Raw genomic sequence first — 20,642 nt, forward strand, 5'->3', positions numbered from 1 at the left:
CAGAAACTTCTCAAATTTAATCCAATGCAAAAGAAATTATTGTATATGATTCTTAAACTTTCTAAAGAAGCATTTCATTCTCAACCAAGCCCTGCTGAATCAGGCTGTGGCAGAACAGAAAACTAGGCACTGAGTGGCACTCAGCAGAGAAATGTAAGTAAGCAAATAATAACTTTTATTCTCATCTAGAATCCCACCCTTCCAAGAACAAAAGCTTTCCAAAATATGACCAATGTAGACAAGTACAGAAAAGAGTATTCAACCATTATCGGATGTTAAAACATCTTGTTGCACAAATTATTTCTTTTAATGTAAAATCTTAAATACTATATTCCTTGCTTCTGAATTCTACAAAAATTTTATATTCACAGAGACTTCTGATCTATGTGTTACATTTTGAGCCAAAATGCCCCCCCCCTAGATTACCATATTTTTATAGAAATTTAAACCTCTTAGAAACGAGAGATGGTGGCCAGGCCCAGCAGCTTATGCCTGCGATCCCAGCACTTTGGGAGGCCAAGGTGGGAGGATCGCTTGAGCCCAGGAGTTCAAGACCAGCCTGGGCAACATAGTGAGACACCATCTCTAGAAAAAACTTAAAAAAAAAAAAAAATTAGCTGGGCGTGGTGTTGGGCACTGCAGTACCAGCTCCCTGGAAGGCTGAGGTGGGAGACTGCTTGAGCCCAGAAGGTTGAGACTGCAGTGAGCTGTGACCACACCACTGCACTCCAGCCTGGGCAACAGAGTGAAATCATGTCTCAAAAAAAAAAAAAAATTAGAGATGGTAATATGCTAATCAGGCACTAACCAGAAAGCAGGAGAAAATCCAATCAACTTGAGTAAATCAAAAGGAAAGGTCTAACAGAAGATTAAGATTTGGAGAATTTAAGGCAAGTTGTTCTGACTGGCCTTAGAGAATTCATTTTCTTGCTCTTTGATCTCCCTCATTAATAAAATGCTGCCTCTTTGTATCTGATGTGTCCAACTGTTAACCCAGATAAGGACATCCCCAAGTTCCTAGCATACACTTAGACCCTGACAGGACCCTACATTTTTGCATTCATCTATTCTACTGGCCTCAGTGTTAAAATATTTACCCTCAATAATTTCCACAGATGTTCAAGATGCTCTCCACCTCTTGATCATAATGAATTCTTACATTAGTACTTACAAATATTCGCTGCCCTTTAATATCATTCTAATAATCATCATCAACACGGCAAGGTGAGTGCCATGGAGCAGTAATGAACTGCACTGAGTTACTCACCTTGGCTTCCAGCTGGTCTGACTCGCAATCCATTATATCCCACAGAGTTTGCAACAATGAAAACTTTTGCTTAATTAAGCACAGAGCAAGTTGTTTTATGTCTAGAACAGGGTGGAAGCCTGCTAAGTATTTCTTAAGGGTACACATCAGGATATTTCAAATTACTGTGATTGTAACCACAGAGAAACTCAGCGCACAGCACATGTTCAACTCTAATTAACAAGAAAATGACAGTCAGTCACCTTTACCTGCTGCTGCTTCTGGTCCAGCAATGATCAGTCCTCAGCTGGTGCTAATCAGCAAGTAAAGACCTCAGGGATGGAGCCAGCCGGGCCCGCAGCTGCCCTTACCTGAGTGAACTTGATGGTGAAGATGGCATGAGACCTGCTACTGACGTCGTTCATCCCAGTCGCTGCGGTGGTCCGGTTGATATTGCCCGCATCCATAAGTTCTTCTACGTCACCATAATTCTGTACTAAATGTTTGGATAAATCTGAAAAAAAAAAATGGAAGGGGTGACGAAATCCCCCTAATATATAGGAAATGGAATACAAAATTACCCTCTATGACATAATACACAACTCCAAAATCTGCTGACCTGTCTGAAGACCTCACTTGTCTCTCTAGGGTGGTGGTATGTAATGCAAACCTGGGAGCTGGGTGGCTGGGGTCGCATCCCAGCTCTGCTGCTTACTAGCCATGGACTTACATAGTTATGGACAAACTGCTTCACCTCACTGTGCCTCAGTTACCTCACGTGACCACGTGTACCTACCACATAGAGCCATGGTCCCCAACTTTTTCAGCACCAGAGATCGGTTTCATGGAAGGCCATTTTTCCACAGATAGGGGTAGGGGGAACAGATTCAGGATGAAACTGTTCCACACCTCAGATGATAAGGCATTAGTTATATTCTCATTAGGAGCACACAACCTAGATCCCTCACACGTGCAGTTCAGAATAGGGCTCGTGCTCCTATGAGAATCTAATGCCACCACTGATCTGACAGAAGGCAGAGCTCAGATAGTAATGCTTGCTCCCTGGCCATTCACCTCCTACTGTGTGGCCCACTTCCTAACAGGCCATGGACCAGTACCAGTCTGCAGCCCGGGGGTTAGAGGCCTCTGACATAAGGTATTTAAGAAAAGGTTAGCTATTATATTATCATCAACCTCATTCACATTAGTCATAGCACATACAAGAAAAATGTAAAAGCACTGCCTTCATGCAAAACCCAAAAGCATTTTTTAAATCATTTTTAAAAAATATTTTATTAACTTTTTTGGAACATTCATATGGTTCCAAAGTCAAAGGCTACACAGTTACACTGCGTAACAGGTCCCCCGTCCCTATGCTATAGCTCCCCACTTCCCCTTCTGTCAGGGAACCAAATGTTACATACCCTTCTAGAAACAACCTGTACATATACAAGCAATCACATTTATATATAATTATCTTTTTCCCCTTACATACAAATGGTAGCATATGATAAGCATTAGTTTGCACCCTGCTTTTAAATGGAATAATACATTAAAGAACATTCTGTATCCGTTAAGGTGTTTCCTCATTCATTTTTAAGGCTGCAGGGGACTGGATCATATGCATGTACCATGACCAATTTAACCACAGAGACTACAGCAGTTGTTCATATTTTGTTTCCAATTATGAGTAATGCTGCTACAAATCATCTTGCACATAAGTCTTTTCAAATGCCTGTGAATGTTTATACAGAATAAATTCTTAGAGGTGGAATTTCTAGACAGTTGAAATTTTGATAACTATTGCAAAATTGTTCTCCATAGAGGGCAATTTACACCCAGCAGTAGCAAGGTATAAGAGTGCTTGTCTCCCAAAACCCTCCACAATACAGTCTTATCAGGATTATTTACATCTGCCAAAGATGGGTGACAAATGTTACCTCCAAGTATTCTTATTTTTTCTTTTACTATGAGTGAGGCTAAGCATTCCTTCCTGCATTTAAAAATCATCTGTATTTCCATTTCTATGAACAGCCTAGTCATACATATTCTTTGTTCATTTTTCTATTGATTGTTGAATCTGTCCTTACTGATTTATAGGAGCTCTTTATATAGTAGGAAAATTAGTCCTTTGTCTAAAACTTGAATTCAAAATATTTTTCCTATTTTGTAATTAAGCTTTTTACTTTGCTTACAGTGTTTCTGTCAAGCATGATGTTTTATTTTGCTATTCTTTGTTTAACCATTTCAAATTTAACATTGTTTATTTTATGGTTTCTGAGTTTTAAGTCAGGTTTTTAAAAGCCTTCTTTCCTCCAGGTTTCTGGGAAAAAAATTAACCCACGGATTTTTATAGTCATTTTATTATTTAATATTTTTGCACTTAAATCTTCAATCTAGTTACCATTTATCCTGGTGCAAAACTGAGTTGTGGTGCCAATTTACTTTTTTTTCCTCCTAGACAGCCTAATAATCCCTCTAATAATTTCCCTAAGGTTTGAATAGCACATTGATTATAAACTAAATTCCCCTAAGTATCTAGGTCAGATTCTGGATGTTTGCTCTGTTTTGCTATTCTATCTCTTCATATACCAGTTTTATATGTTTTAACATGCGATAAGACACTTGTCAGAAAACATGAAGGCATGAGTTAGGCTAAAAACTCTTAACAGTAATAGCTATACCACACACCACAGAACAACTACATACTGACACACCCTGCTTTGCTTTGGGCATACAAGGCAAAAGCTTAAGTGGAAATTTATTAAAATACAGATGGGCCGGGCGTGGTGGCTCACACCTGTAATCTCAGCACTTTGGGAGGCCGAGGCGGGTGGATCATGAGGTCAGGAGTTCAAGACCAGCCTGGCCAAGATGGTGAAACGCTGTCTCTACTAAAAATACAAAAATTAGCCAGGTGTGGTGACAGGTGCCTGTAATCCCCACTACTCAGGAGGCTGAGGCAGAGAATTGCTTGAATCCAGGAGGCGGAGGTTGCCGTGAGCTGAGATCACACCACTGCGCTCCAGCCTGGGCGACAGAGCAAGACTCTGTCCCGAAAGATAAAAAAAAGAATACAGATGGGGTCCTGTTGTTACATCTGGTATCTCCCAGTAAAAGAAGACAACCAAAACCAGGAAGAACTTGAAACCTGTGACCAGTTCTGTCCTGCATCCACAAAGACACAAATGAAGAACATGAAAGCATGTCTCTATGTGCGATTCCTGCAGGCCAGCCATTCTAAGTTGCCTTATACAGAGGAGGTAAGATCAGCTTCATTATGAGGACAGTTTTAAATCCAGCCAATTCTTAAATAATCAGTAAAGGCCAGTCCTGTACTCATCATTGCTTGTGGCATTCCTCACAACTGACTGTGCCACAACGAGCGTATCACAACACAGATGCTGAAACCCACAGAGGAAATCCTCCAAACACACTTCCTAAGACGCAAGAGGTTCAGAATATCTTTATTGTCATATATCACCATTAGGGTCAGTAAAGATACACTGCAAAAATGCAATGCCATTTAGAGAGACAGACTGCAGGTTTGCTTACCCTGCCTTACATTTGGAAAAGAAAATTCCAGAGATTTCTTAAAGACAGAGGAAATCTATCGGTAAGCCTCATAAAATCAGCAGATGGCCAGTGAAGTATAAATTCACTAACTGAACATCATGTAGTGACAGCTCATGACATTCTTACTATAATAAAATTCCAAAATTAAATAAATTTTTAAAAGCTCACCATTATGCTATAATTTTTCGTTGAAAGTGTTATTTTTACATAGGTCACAAAAAGAATATGGCTGTGAAATATCTACTCTTACCCTCAACATAAGGGCCTTCTTTGGGATGCTCACGGACTCTCAAATTGAAGGTTTTAGATGACTTCCGCCGAAGTAGATCTCTCACACGTTCGTTATAAATTTCTAAGTAGCTAAAAATTTAAAATAAAATTGAATTCAGGAAAATGATTTCAGACATTAATATCAGTAACGACACATAACAGCAGCAACCTGCTAACATAAATGGCCACAGCAGCAGTTACCATTTATGAGTGGTGACTGTGTATCAGGTACAATGAGTCCTCACTTAAGGTCATTGACAGGTTCTTGGAAAGTGCTACTTTAAGGGAAAGGACATACAGTGGGTCCTCAAATAACAATGCTTCCTTCAACATCATGTTGCTATAATGTTGATGAGAAAAAGAACTGGTTCCATTATATGTTGTTTCACTTAAAGTCACGATTTCCAAGAATGTATCAAGAAGCGACATTAGGCCAGGGGTGGTGGCTCACGTCTGTAATACTAACACTTTGGGAGGCCGAGGCAGATAGATCACTTGAGGTCAGGAGTTCAAGACCAGCCTGACCAACATGGTGAAACCCCATATCTACTAAAAATACAAAAATTAGCTGGGTGTGGTAGCAGACGCCTGTAATCCCAGCTACTTGGGAGGCTGAGGCAGGAGAATCGCTTGAATCTGGGAGGTGGAGGTTGCAATGAGCCAAGAGCATGCCACTGCACCCTAGCCTGGGTGACAGAGTAAGACTCCATCTCAAAAAAAAAAAAAAAAAAAAAGGAAGGTACATTAAGTGAGGACTTACTGTACCATGCTAAGTACTAGACGTGGATTATTTTTCATTGAATCCCTATAATACCCAGAGATAGGTACCATTACTATCCTCATTTTATAGGTTAGGCAAGGGAGGTTTAGTGTGATTCAAATAACTTGTCCAAGACCACACAGCAGTCAAGTAGGTGTAAAAATCCTATATTGCCATGTCTGCCCTTGAAACTACCGAAGAGACTGGCTCCCCTCACAGATTTAATTTCAAGGAGGAAAAAGCACCTCAACCACTCAGATTTACTTGTAGATTAGATTTATAGTGATCCAACCAACACAAAGAATAATATAAACCTTACTAAGCTAAAAGAATGAGGCAAGTAATTGGTATACACTTAAAGGCCAGAGGTCACGCCATTTGAGATGAACATCCCAATTAGTTTCTGACCAAGCTGTTATTTCTACCAGCTCCCAAATCCTTATCCAAACTGTACCCAAGAAAATCACTAAAAACTTATGTTTTAAGCTTTATCCCCAAACCATAATCACAGGAGGGGAAAAGGGAAGACCTTTTCTTTAGGAATCTAAAGACCTTATCCACTTCCAGCACCTAAATGCAAGCCAACCAGTATTGACTCTAATCAAGCTCACACTTGGTTTACACAGGCCACAGGCCCTACCTGACTTCAGTTCGAAAAGAAGCTTCATCCCATCTGGTGGTTTCATTTATCCGACTGAAGAGCCCTTCACAGATCCGAGGTATTAAGCCAGAATCTCCCTGCAATGGGAAGGACCAATGTCACAGCTGTCACTCAAAATAAAAGCAACTGATGACTGAATTTGCAATTTGCTGGCGTGAACTTAGACTCAAGTGGCCTATATGCCAACCCCTGGCCTACCACGGCCCACGCCATATACCCCCCTCCAGGGCTGCTTTCTACTCTCTGAAATGAGATGATTGAGGCTTCTGATTTATACAGGCTGGGACTCTGATAATATATGGTTATCAGTTGTTAGTCAGTTAAATCATGGCTTACAAACAAGGAAACTTAATTTTTAACATTTAAATAAGACAGTCTATAACTTTACAATAAATGTTAAAAATATATGCTCAAATGACCAAGGTAGGTGAAATACACACCAGGCAAAAAAAACACCAAGAAAAACTTAGTAATCCCCACGGTAGTTAATAATTGTCTTAAAAACTTAGGTAACAAGACCACATTAAAATCCATGCTGGCCAAGTGCGGTGGTTCACGCCTGTAATCCCAGCACTTTGGGAGGCTGAGGCGGGTGGATCACCTGAGGTCAGGAGTTTGAGACCAGCCTGGCCAACATGGTGAAACCGTGTCTCTACTAAAAACACAAAAAATTAGCCAGGTGTGGTGACACATGCCTGTAATCCCAGCTACTGGGTAGGCTGAGGCAGGAGAATCGCTTGAACCTGGGAGGCGGAGGTTGCAGTGAGCCGAGATTGTGCCATTGCATTCCAGCCTAGGCAACAAGAGCAAAACTATGTTTTTTAAAACAAACAAACAAACAAACAAAAAACCACATGCTATGTCCCTCCTTTGATAGAGCAACCCCTACCCTGGCCTTCCCTGATGGAAAATTTTAATACACCATATTATTTATACAATGTGGGTATAACATTCAATAATATTCATGTTTCAGTCAACCTTAAAAAGCTGATGAACCTCAGAATATAGTAAAAATCAGGCAAAATGATCTTGCTAGGAAACCAAGGCAGAGCATCAATGCTTTATTCACATGTTCCCTCCCTACCTTCACTCAACCCCCACGCCCAAAAAAAAAAAGAAAGCATGACTGTGTTCAGAGATTGTTTTTTCTTTGTACCATTAAATCAGTACTAATTCTTAACAAGGAAAAATGAGTCTTACGTCGTATTTTTGGTTCTTATTTAAAATGAAGAAAGGATACCCAAGCAGCACTCAACTATAAGATTGGAGAAAAACACTTGTAATTTGTGAGTGCTTTATAAATGTTTGACTTACATAAAATAGTTACTAGGGAATCAACATATACAAATTTCACTTTTAGAACTTTATTTTTTTTCCCCAAAGGCACAGTAGGAAAGGAGGAAGTGAGAAGTAATGATAAAAGGAAATGTGAAACTCGAAATTAACTGTTTGTTCCTCTCATTTGTTCTTCCCTTTTCAGATTGAAGACTTGCTGAACAACACTTACTGACTTCTTGTGTAAAGGAAAAGCCTGGATGTAAGCAGTGAGGTTACATGTCCTGAAATAATTTATTCTGGAAAGACCTGTTTTCTAACACACGACTTCCATGAACCTCCAAACCTTCAGCATTAAAGACACCACATGTGTGCCAGCAGGAAGCCCTCAATCATCTTCCACTAGCGTCTCTACATCTCAACAATGCCACAGGTTTGGCAGGCAATGAACAGAGCTTTCACTAAGAAATAAGGAAAAAAAAAAACAGGCCAGGCACAGTGGCTCACGCCTGTAATCCCAGCACTTTGGGAGGCTGAGGCGGGCAGATCATCTAAGGTCAGGAGTTCGAGACCAGCTTGGCCAACATGGTGAAACCCTGTCTCTACTAAAAATACAAAAATTAGCAGGGCATGGTGGTGCACACCTGTAATCTACTTGGGAGGCTGAGGCAGGAGAATCACTTGAAACCAGGAGGCAGAGTTTGCAGTGAGCCGAGATCGCACCACTGCACTCTAGCCTGGGTGACAGAGTGAGAACCCATCTCAAAAAAAAAAAAAGAAAAAAGAAGAATGATCTAAATCTGGAGAAAACACAGAACAAGAAAGTTCTTGCAATAATTCCTAGTTTTTACTCCTCTGTATTTTGGGGCAAGTATAACATTAATATCAGTTAACTTACATAGCTTATAAAACTGCATATGGTGTGTTTACAAATATGTAAATTATATAAACTATATAATTCTAACTTTTTAATGTATTTTCAGGATTTATGTAGTACCTTTCTATCAAAGAGTTAGAATTTCTTTTACATTTTTCTTGGGGAAAAATGTTTTGAATAATTTTAAAAAGAACAGACTTCAGTAATTTTATTCAAACAGTTGTGTTGGCAGAAAAGAAGAATAAATTACTTATGAGCCCAACACACTTTTTTGATAAGATTATAAGGCCTTTAAAAACAGAAAATGAGCAAGGACTTGCATCCATTATTCACGCTTATATACTTAAAACTATTTCTAATTTAAAAGCTCTCGAAGGAAATTTAGTCCAACTTATTACTGAGTTTTATCTTATTACTAAATAACAATCAGAACATGAAAAGTTAGTACAGACCAAATAGATAAAAGAGATCATTCTACCAGTCCAGAGAAAGATAATGAGAAATTTCCTTCCCACACAGTATAAACAACGTACAGAATTTCCCATCATAGTGTATGACTTTCCAGATCCAGTTTGCCCATATGCAAAGACACAAGCATTATAACCTTCAAATGCAGACTTCACGACATCTGTGCCGAGGGTTTTGAAAACCTGAAAGCCAAAAAGAACATACAAAAGATACAATTATCATAGATTTTAATAAAAGCCCCTTCAGTGTTGACAATGTTCTTGAATGATACTTTCAGCTCTTAAGGATTAGACCATATAAATAAATCACTGCAGAACCATTCACAACAACATATGTATATACCACAGTTTTTAATCAAAAATAAACTTTTTAAGCAAACAAAAAGCAGCCCCATCCTCTTTCCTACTTCAGTTTACCAAAAAATATCATGAAGTATAAAAATGTAAACAAGGCAAAGTGACAATCATGTTTAGAAGCAAAGACTATTTTAAAGCATGATGATTAGCCATTCAGAATTATATAAGTATATAAAGCTATTCATTCTATCAGAGTTTCCAGAAACAAAATATTCAAAACCTGAAGGTCACAGACAGAAATTGCTGCCCAAGCCAAGCCAAATCAACGCCATCATTTTAAGGGTCCAGCTAGTCATCAAAATCAACCTCTGCAGGTGCTCATGCAGCTGAGTGAAGGGTGGCTGCAGATGAGGATGGGGTGCTGGGCTCCCCCATGTCAGTGTCCAGATTTTTTTCCTATTTGGACATTTGCCCAGGATGGAGAGGGCAGGGAGACAAGCTGTGTGGGGCTGGGGCAGGGGTCACACCTACAATGGCCTGAATCCACGTCCGATGTTCCATATAATCATAGTTTGGGTAGTGAAAGGAGGTGAAGTACAAATGCTTCACCCAGACAACTGATGGTAAGTGAAGGAAATCAAGGTTCAAAGTCTTCTTAGTTATAGCCAGCTGGAAAGAGACAATCAAAGCTTTCATGTAGTCTCCTGTCCTCTCAGCGCAGCACACTAAGGGCACATAAAGCATCTCCCTGCTTCAAAAGGTAGGCACAACAGCAGCTAAGGAGATGCCAAACAAGGAAGCTCCGTCAGCTCCAGATGAAGGGCTCCTCTGTGGTGTCACCACCGTCCAAGGTGGGGCCTCAGCATCCCTAGAGGAGCATTCAGTCTACGGGTGACACCACATCAGTCAACTCATGGGACCCATATGGATCAACCAAATAGTCATCTCCAGCTACTGCCAAACCAAGAGCAGCAGGTCTCAAACTTGGCAGCACATTGCAATCACTTGGGAGGCTTTGAAAAGTCCAATGGCCAGGCCAGTAACCCAGCCCAATTAAATATGAATCTAAGGGGGTGTGAACCTAGGAATCCATATTCTTCTAAACTCCCTTGTGATTTCAAAGCGTGGCAACATTTGAGGAGTGACCTAGAGCACTCACATCTGCCAGTCAGCACAGGCAGTACAGGGACCCTGCATGGAAGCCAGATTCCCATTAGGATGTGCGCATGGCCCACATCAGTGCAGACATATGGAGACAACTCCCCTCTGGCCACAACACCCACACCCTAGACAGGGCCGGTAAACCTGGCCATCTCCTTCTCAGCTCCACCTCAACCATCCCTGCTGATAACACAGCCTGTCGTCCAAGGAAAAGACGAAAATACAGCCAACTGGAACTCAGCTGTCTTCAGATCCATCTTCCCACTGACTTCTACAGACTTTGTTTCCTCAGCCTCATCAGTAAAAGATTTCGACAAACTGTTATTTCCATTGGGTCATTTCCACAAATTGCCAGTCTCACTCATTCTGAGTTAATAACCATTTTAGCTTCAAGAGCTGACAGTTTTCGATCTTGCTCTCAAATTCTGATGACTTACTCAAGTCTCAACCATAATGGCAGCTCACACTTACTCCGGTCTTTCTAAGCCCTTTCGTGTGTTCATGTATAATTCTCATCAAAACGCTACAGGGTGAGTAGTGTTACAAGACCCATCGATGAGGAAGCTGAAGGGGGAGAGGTCAGGTAACTGGGAACACACCAGGGAGTGCCAGAGCTGGGACTGCATCCAGGACTTAGTTATCACTGTGATGTGTCCTCTTCCCACACCCTCTAAAGCAACAACCAGGCCCCAATCCTACCTGGAAGGGCCCCTCCCCGAACTTCTCTTAAGAAGCAAAAGTCAGCAACCCCAGGGGCACTCAGGACTCCAGACCACCAGTTGGAGGCTCATTTTCACCACTGTATATGGAATATGAGTAAAAATTAAATATTCCCCCAATTGTCTCAGACTAAACAAAACACAAAAGGCAAATACCATTTTTTATGAATTCACTAGTAAGGAAAAAAGTCTTCTAAAAACTTCTCAAAGAATAAAGAAGGACTGTTTCTCATAGTTTGGCCTGGGGCTAAACCAAAGTCATGGAAAATATCACATTTAAACCAAACCCAAAGGTTTTTAGAATAAAATTATTCCCTAGGGTTAAAATCTATGCCTACCACTTTGCTATTACTTCATTGCCCAGAAAGTTAACCCAGGCGGTTTTCCGATTCAGGGGCTCAGGGGGGTTTGGGGCCAGGAGACATGACTGCAAACGGGTCTAGAAAATCCAGGTCTGGAGGAGCAGAGACCCTGGGCTGGCTCAGACTCAGACTCTCTCAGTGAGTCTCAAATAACCCACCCAAACTTGGCGCTATGACCTGGAAAAGCAGCCGGCACTGCCTGCATCTCTCCAGAGGTCTTGGCAAGGAAATCGAGATACCCCTCATCGCAGCTCCCACAGAGGATGCACCGAGCACCGCCCCCACAACCAAGGTGGGAAGCGGGGCCTGCTTTATGAGACTGACAACTGCTCTTCTCCGCTGGCATCAGAACCTGGCTGGCCTGGTTACCTGAAATCCACCTTGCTGCCTGTCAGAGCACAGACTTGAAAGCTGATTTCCTGGGTAATCCAAGGCATCACTGGGGCCTCACTTGAGGGGAACTGCCCACAAGAGGGCACTGTTAAAACAAAAACTCGCTCATCGGGCATGTCAACTGGGAGATGTTAGGTTTCAAGTTTCTCCTGGGTTGAATTAAGGAACAGGTTGTGTGAGATCAAAGCCTCCCTTTGGAGTTTTGAAGAACCATTAAGAAAATCAGACCTTGTTTAATGGTCTTTAATTTACATGACTGTAGATTTAAGTTGCTCATTGATTTTTTTTCTAATTCTAAAATTAATTTGGGAGAAAAAATATTAACGGTCATCTTACTTGGTATTTGTTCAAGGTTAAGGGAAACTTGAACTATAGTAGTAGATGTGATATATTTTCTTAATATGGCTTTACATTCAAATAAAACACACAAACACACACACACACACCATGCTACACTAGCATCTTCTCCTATTTATAGCAGGGATGCGACCTGCCAGCCACTTCCTGTGCCTGATCCATCTGTCGTCTTGAACACACCACTCCTTCTCATCCACATCCTTAAGACCTTCCAGTGGCATCTCCAGCACCCGTACAGCCCCATGGTCCAATTCTGCTACTATTAAAAGTCAATTAGGTCTACAAACCTGAGCAAGTTCCTTAAGCTTGCTGAATCTCTTCAACAAAGAAAAATAGAGTTAAAATTTAACACATTTGATTCCTGTGAGGATTAAACAAGATAGCACATATGAACACCAAGCAGAGTTTCTGACAACAATGGAAGTTCAACCAACATCAGTTTATCTTTCCTCTCCCACGACTTCTTTCAGACCAGGCACCACCTCTCTCTGTAAGGCTCCCATTCCCATCACTGCCATTCGTTCCTATCTTTCCCTAATTTTAAGAGACAGGGACTCGCTATGTTGCCCAGGCTGGACTTGTCCTGGCCTCAAGCAATCCTCCCACCTCAGCTCCCCAAGTAGCTGGGACTACAAGTGCACAACACTGCACCCAGCTCCTATTTTTCCCAGATGTTTGATTCAGTATCTTCTGGATACAGTCGCTCCAGTCCTCCAACTTTAACATTTACATTGTCTCAGAAAGCCAACTTCCTCCACAAACCATTTACAAATGGACTACATTTCTCAAATGTTAAGGTGCACACAGAGAACTGGGGATCTTGCTAAAAAAAAATTAAGATCTAATTCAGTAGGTCTTGGAATAGGTCCGAGATTTCACATTTCTAACAAGTTCCCAGGCAGTACTGATGATTCTGGTGCATGGACACATTTCAAGCTGCAAGAAACAAGTACTTTTGGTGGCTGGCAAGATGGCCAAATAGGAACAGCTCTGGTCTGCAGCTCCCAGCAAGATCAATGCAGAAGGCGGGTGATTGCTGGATTTTCAATTGAAGTACCTGGCTGGCTCATCTCACTGGGACTGGTTGGACAGTGGGTGTAGCCCACAGAGGGTGAGCAGATGCAGGGTTGAGCATCGCCTCACCCAGGAAGCGCAAGGGGTCAGGGAACTCCCTCCCCTAGCCAAGGGAAGCCATGAGGGACTGTGCCGTGAGGGATGGTGCATTCAGGCCCAAATATTACGCTTTTCCCACAGTCTTCGTAACTCACAGACCAGGAGATTCCTTCAGGTGCCTACACCACCAGGGTCCTGGGTTTCAAGCACAAAACTGGGTGGCTGTTTAGGCAGACACCGAGCTAGCTGCAGGAGTTTTTTTTTTTTTTTTCATACCCCGGTGGCACCTGGAACACCAATGAGACAGAACTGTTCATTCCCCTGGAAAGGAAGCTGAAGCCAGGGAGCCAAGTGGTCTAGCTCAGCAGATCCCACCCCCACAGAGCACAGAAAGCTAAGATCCACTGGCTTGAAATTCTCGCTGCCAGTAAAGCAGTCTGAAGTGGACCTGGGATGCTTGAGCTTAGTGGGGGGGAGGGGCATCCACCATTACTGAGACTCGAGTGGGTGGTTTTCCCCTCACAGTGTAAACAAAGCTGCCAGGAAGTTCAAGCTGAGTGGAGCCCACCACAGCTTGGCAAAGCCGCTGTAGCCAGACTGCCTGTCTAGATTCCTCCTCTCTGGGCCTGGCATCTCTGAAAGAAAGGCAGTAGCCCCAGTCAGGGGCTTATCGATAAAACTCCCATTTTCCTGGGACAGAGCACCTGGGAGAAGGGGTGGCTGTGGGCACAGCTTCAGCAGACTTAAACGTTCCTGCCTCCCAGGTCTGAAGAGAGCAGCAGATCTCCTAGCACAGCACTCACGCTCTGCTAAGGGACAGACTGCCTCCTCAAGTGAGTCCCTGACCCCCATGCCTCCTGACTGGGAGACACCTCCCAGCAGGGGTTGACAGACACCTCATACAGGCGAGCTCCAGGTGGCATCTGGTGGGTGCCCCTCTGTGACAAAGCTTCCAGAGGAAGGAACAGGCAGCAACCTTTGCTGTTCTGCAGCCTCCGCTGGTGATACCCAGGCAAACAGGGTCTGGAGTGGACCTCCAGGAAACTCCAGCAGATCTGCAGCAGAGGGGCCTGACTTTTAGAAGGAAAACAAACAGAAAGAAACAGCATCAACATCAACAAAAACGACATCCACACAAAGGTCACCAACATCAAAGACCAAAGGTAGATAAATCCACGAAGATGAGGAAAAACCAGTGCAAAAAGGCTGAAAATTCCAAAAACCAGAACGCCTCTTCTCCTCCAAAGAATTACAACTCCTCATCAGCAAGGGAACAAAACTGGACAGAGAATGAGTTTGATGAATTGGCAGAAGTAAGCTTCAGAAGGAGGGTAATAACAAACTCCTCTGAGCTAAAGAAGCATGTTCTAACCCAATGCAAGGAAGCTAAGAACCTTGAAAAAGGGCTAAACGAATTGCTAACTAGAATAACCAGTTTTGAGAAGAACATAAATGACCTGATCGAGCTGAAAGACACAGCACAAGAACTTTGTGAAGCATACACAGGTATTAATAGCCGAATAGACGAAGCAGAAGAAAGGATATCAGAGATTGAAGAACAACTTAATGAAATAAAGCATGAAGACAAGATTAGAGAAAAAAGATTGGTGTACCTCAAAGTGTACCTCAAAGTGACAGGGAGAATGGAACCAAGTTGGAAAACACTCTTCAGGCTATTATCCAGGAGAACTTCCCCAACCTAGCAAGACAGGCCAACATTCAAATTCAGGAAATACAGAGAACACCACAAAGATACTCCTCGAGTAGAGCAAAACCCAAGACATATAATCGTCAGATTCACCAAGGTGGAAATGAAGGAAAAAATGTTAAGGGCAGCCAGAGAGAAATGTCAGGTTACCCACAAAGGGAAGCCCATCAGACTAACAGTGAATCTCTTGGCAGAAACCCCACATGCCAGAAGAGAGTGGGGGCCAATATTAAAAATTCTTAAAGAAAAGAATTTTCAACCCAGAATTTCATATCCAGCCAAACTAAGCTTCATAAGCAAAGAAGAAATAAAATCCTTTACAGACAAGCAAATGCTGAGAGATTTTGCCACCACCAGGTCTGCCTTACGAGAGCTCCTGAAGGAAGCACAAAATATGGAAAGGAAAAACTGGTACCGGCCACTGCAAAAACATACCAAACTGTAAAGACCATCGACACCATGAAGAAACTGCATCAACTAACGGGCAAAATAACCAGCTTAGCACCATAATGACAGGATCGAATACAGACATAACAATATCAACCTTAAGTATAAACGGGTTAAATGCCCCAATTAAAAGACACAGACCGGCAAATTAGATAAAGAGTCAAGACCCATTGGTGTGCTGTATTCAGGAGACCCATCTCACATGCAAAGACACACATAGGCTCAAAATAAAGGGAGAGAAGAATATTCACCAAGCAAATGGAAAGCAAAAAATAGCAGGGGTTGCCATCCTAGTCTCTGATAAAACAGACTTTAAGCCAACAAAGATCAAAAATTACTAAGAAGGGCATTACATAATGGTAAAGGGATTAATGCAACAAGAAGAACTAACTATCCTAAATATATATGCACCCAATACAGGAGCACCCAGATTCATAAAGCAAGTTCTCAGAGACCTACAAAGAGACTTAGACTCCCACACAATAATAGTGGGAGATTTTGACACCCCACTGTCAATATTAGACAGATCAATGCAACAGAAAATTAACAAGGATATTCAGGACTTGAACTCAGCTCTGGACCAAACAGACCTAATAGATATCTACAGAACTCTCCACCCCAAATAACAGAACATACATTCTTCTCTGCACCACATCACACTTATTCTAAAATTGTCCACATAATTGGAAGTAAAACACTCCTCAGAAAATGCAAAAGAATGGATATCCTAACAAACAGTCTCTCAGACCACACTGCAATCAAATTAGAAGTCAGGATTGAGAAATTCACTCAAAACCGCACAACTACATGGAAACTGAACAATCCGTCACATAAACAGAATGAATGACAAAAACCATGATTATCTCAATAGATGCAGAAAAGGCCTTCAAATAACTCAACACCCCTTCATGCTAAAAACTCTCAATAAACTAGGTATTGATGGAAGGTATCTCAAAATAATAACAGCTATTTATGACAAACCCACAGCCAATATCATACTGAATGGGCAAAAGTTGGAAGCATTCCCTTTGAAAACCAGCACAAGACAAGGATGCCCTCTCTCATAACTCCTATTCAACATAGTGTTGGAAATTCTGGCCAGGGCAATCAAGGCAAGAGAAAGAAACAATGGGTATTTAAATAGGAAGAGAGAAAGTCAAATTGTCTCTGTTTCACATGACATGATTGTATATTTAGAAAATCCCATCATCTCAGCCCAAAATCTCCTCAAGCTGATAAGCAACTTCAGCAAAGTCTCAGGATACAAAATCAATGTGCAAGAATCTCAAGCATTCCTATACACGAATAACAAACAGAGTCAAATCATGAGTGAACTCCCATTCACAATTGCTACAAAGAGAATAAAATACCTAGGAATACAACTTACAAGGGATGTGAAGGACCTCTTCAAGGAGGAGTACAAACCACTGCTCAAAGAAATGAGAGGACATAAACAAATGGAAAAACATTCCATGCTCATGGATAGAAGAATCAATATCGTGAAAATGGCCATACTGCCCAAAGTAATTTATAGATTCAACGCTATCCCCATCAAGCTACCATTGACTTTCTTCACAGAATTAGAAAAAAACTACTTTAAATTTCATATGGAACCAAAAAACAGACTGTATAGCCAAGACAATCCTAAGCAAAAAGAACAAAGCCGGAGGCATCACGCTACCTGACTTCAAACTATACTACAAGGCTACAGTAACCAAAACAGCATGGCACTGGTATCAAAACAGATATATAGACAAATGGAACAGAACAGAGGCCACAGAAATAACACCACCCATCTGATCTTTGACAACCTGACAAAAACAAGCAATGGGGAAAGGATTCCCTATTTAATAATTGGTGTTGGGAAAACTGGCTAGCCATATGCAGAAAACTGAAACTGGACCCCTTCCTTACACCTTATACAAAAATTAATTCAAGATGGATTAAAGACTTAAACCTAATACCTAGGACCATAAAAACCATAGAAGAAAACCTAGGCAATGCTATTCAGGACATAGGCATGGGCAAAGATTTCATGACTAAAACACCAAAAGCAACGGCAACAAAAGCAAAAAGTGACAAATGAGATCTAATTAAACTAAAGAGCTTCTGCTCAGCAATATAAACTATCATCAGACTGAACAGGCAACTTACAGAATAGGAGAAAATTTTTGCAATCTATCCATCTGCCAAAGGGCTAATATCCAGAATCTACAAGGAACTTAAACAAATTTACAAGAAAAAAAAAAACAACCCCATCAAAAAGTGGGCAAAGGATATGAACAGACACTTCTCAAAGAAGACATTTATGCAGCCAACAAACATACGAAAAAAAGCTCATCATCACTGGTCATTAGAGAAATGCAAATCAAAACCACAATGAGATACCATCTCACGCCAGTTAGAATGGCGATCATTAAAAAGTCAGGAAACAACAGATGATAGAGAGGATGTGGAGAAATAGGAATGCTTTTACACTGTTAGTGGGAGTGTAAATTATTTCAACCGTTGTGGAAGACAGTGTGGCGATTCCTCAAGGATCTAAAACCAGAAATGCCATTTGACCCAGCAATCCCATTACTGGGTATATACCCAAAGGATTATAAATCATTCTACTATAAAGACACATGCACACGTATGTTTATTGCAGCACTATTCACAATAGCAAAGACTTGGAACCAACCCAAATGCCCATCAATGATAGATTGGATGAAGAAAATGTGGCACATTATACACATGGAATACTATGCAGCCATAAAAAAGGATGAGTTGACGTCCTCTGCAGGGACACAGATGAAGCTGGAAACCATCATTCTCAGCAAACTAACACAGGAACAGAAAACCAAACACCAGATGTTCTCACTCATAAGTGGGAGCTGAACAATGAGAACACATGGACACAGGGAGGGGAACGTCACACACCGAGGCCTGTCAGGGGGTAGGGGGCTAGGGGAGGGATAGCATTAGGAGAAATACCTAATGTAGATGACGGGTTGATGGGTGCAGCAAACCACCATGGCACGTGTACACCTGCCATGTAACAAACCTGTAACAAACCTGTAACAAGCCTGCACGTTCTGTGTAACAAACCTGCACGTTCTGCATATGTATCCCAGAATTAAGCATAACTGAAAAAAAAAAAAAAAAAAGAAAGAAAGAAACAAGCACTTTTTCATGCCCTACTTTTCGAGATGCCATTGCATCGATTACAACCCAGGCCAGGCAGGACAGGAATTCTTATCCCCGTTTTAACATATGGAGACCTAAAGCAATGTATCTAAAGAAGCTGTCAACGAGCCAGGAAGAGGCCCAGCAATGAAGCCTGCGTTTTTCCCTCTATACTGGTGCTCCCCATTTCTAACCCCACTCTGCTCAAATACCCAGCTTTTCCCAACCCAGAGAAATATACTTGTCCCTCTGCTCACCTGAAATGTCAACATCAGTGTCTTGACAGGCTTCTGGGGGCACCTTTGTGTCTGTTCTTATCTGTCCACGTCACATCTACATTTTAGTCCTTAAAAGCCTACAGGCCAGATTTCTTGGACAAATTCCAGCATCATTCTAGACTCTAGAAAGATTCTGAATGAAACGTTCTTTCTTTCTAGAATCCACTCTAAAACCTGTAATGATCCACACAAGCTGGGAACACATGACTTGGGTTTGAGGTTTCCTCCTAAATCTCCACACTGAATAGGACTCAAGGTTAAGTGGCTTCTTTACTGGGCTTTGCAGCATACACGTCCCCCCAGAAATGCTTTCTATGTAGAGCTCCTTCTAAACAGGAACCATACCCAAGTTTTGAAACAAATTAAAAATTATCATCATTATGCTCAAAGGTGAAAAAAAATCAATCTTTTGAGAACTGAATTCTTCTCAGGCTTAAATAAATACTCCTATATAACACTCAGAAAGGTAAGTTAGCAAAGGCTAATTTTATATAAAAATTACATTCAGAAAGAAATTGGCAAGATATTTTAAAGTATTTTAGGGTAGGCATGTTTTTCTCAATGTGAAAATAAATCAACATAAATATTTTGAAAATATCATATACCATTTCTTGTGAAACGTAATCTGGGCTTTTTGTATCAGCAGAATAAAAAGAAAAGTCATAGGTGAAGGTCTTGGTTCGTTCTCTTCCTGAGTCCCCAGTGCCTCCTTCTGGTATCTAGAAAGAAATGATTAGGATAATAATGATAATGTAAAGAGCACTGCCATTTGACCCAAATTTCCATGTTTATACCCTGACTAAAAACCATTTCATTCCTGCTGGCTTCTCTAAAAAAATAAATAAATAAAATTTAAATATAAACTAAACTCCTTGCAGCAATCCAAGTTCTCTGTGATATGACCCAAGAATACTATTCTGACCTTCTCTTTTTATCACTATTAACTCCTAAGAACCCAACACTCCAGGCAGATTCTGTATGTCCAGCTTCAGTGATTTTTATTTACTGTTCCCTCCACCTAAATCCACCAGAGTTGGGCTTTGCACAACTACAAGGGTGGTATCACATAGATCGTGATAAGATTGGCACCTTCTAGAGCTGTATGATTCGGTGGTCTCATTGAAAATTCTAGGTCAGATGTCTCCTCTTTCATGACACTTCCCTTGGACACTCCATGGAGAAGTAATTTCTCCTACCTCTGACAGCCTAGACTCTTCCAGGACACATCATATTGTGAGTTTATTGCGGATGTTTGCATATATCTTGTCCCCCTTGCTATATGCTTAAAGTGCACCTCAAAACCATGTTTTAACATCTTCATATGCTCCCAAAGCCTGCTTATTGGACATATGCTGAATAACTTCAATGAGCACCACGTTTTCCACACGATTCACATATTATAAAAAAAATTGTTATGATTCTTATGAAAACACTAAAAGTCTAGGCATCTGTTCTGGTTACTCAAACATCAGATGATAAAATGTTTATAAAACTCAAAAAGCAACAG

At 41.3% G+C, this 20,642-nt stretch overlaps 1 protein-coding gene across 13 annotated transcripts in view; it reads right to left on the bottom strand.

Moving 5' to 3' along the window:
• Nucleotides 1-20,642, bottom strand: part of KIF16B (kinesin family member 16B) — a 299,792-nt gene that overhangs the window by 237,277 nt on the left and 41,873 nt on the right. For 11 of the 13 annotated variants that reach the window (XM_054467129.2, XM_054467128.2, XM_063659361.1 and 8 more), the window contains 5 exons: nucleotides 19,741-19,854; nucleotides 9,199-9,315; nucleotides 6,493-6,590; nucleotides 5,073-5,182; nucleotides 1,618-1,760 (listed from right to left, as the gene is read on the bottom strand). In XM_054467129.2, coding sequence (XP_054323104.1) covers nucleotides 1,618-1,760; nucleotides 5,073-5,182; nucleotides 6,493-6,590; nucleotides 9,199-9,315; nucleotides 19,741-19,854 — 582 coding nt within the window. The remainder of the gene's footprint in view (nucleotides 1-1,617; nucleotides 1,761-5,072; nucleotides 5,183-6,492; nucleotides 6,591-9,198; nucleotides 9,316-19,740; nucleotides 19,855-20,642) is intronic. The other 2 variants (XM_063659363.1, XM_054467126.2) reach the window with 1 other exon arrangement.

Source organism: Pongo pygmaeus, chromosome 21 (genome assembly GCF_028885625.2).
Source record: "Pongo pygmaeus isolate AG05252 chromosome 21, NHGRI_mPonPyg2-v2.0_pri, whole genome shotgun sequence".
In the NCBI taxonomy this organism is placed as follows: Eukaryota; Metazoa; Chordata; class Mammalia; order Primates; family Hominidae; genus Pongo; species Pongo pygmaeus.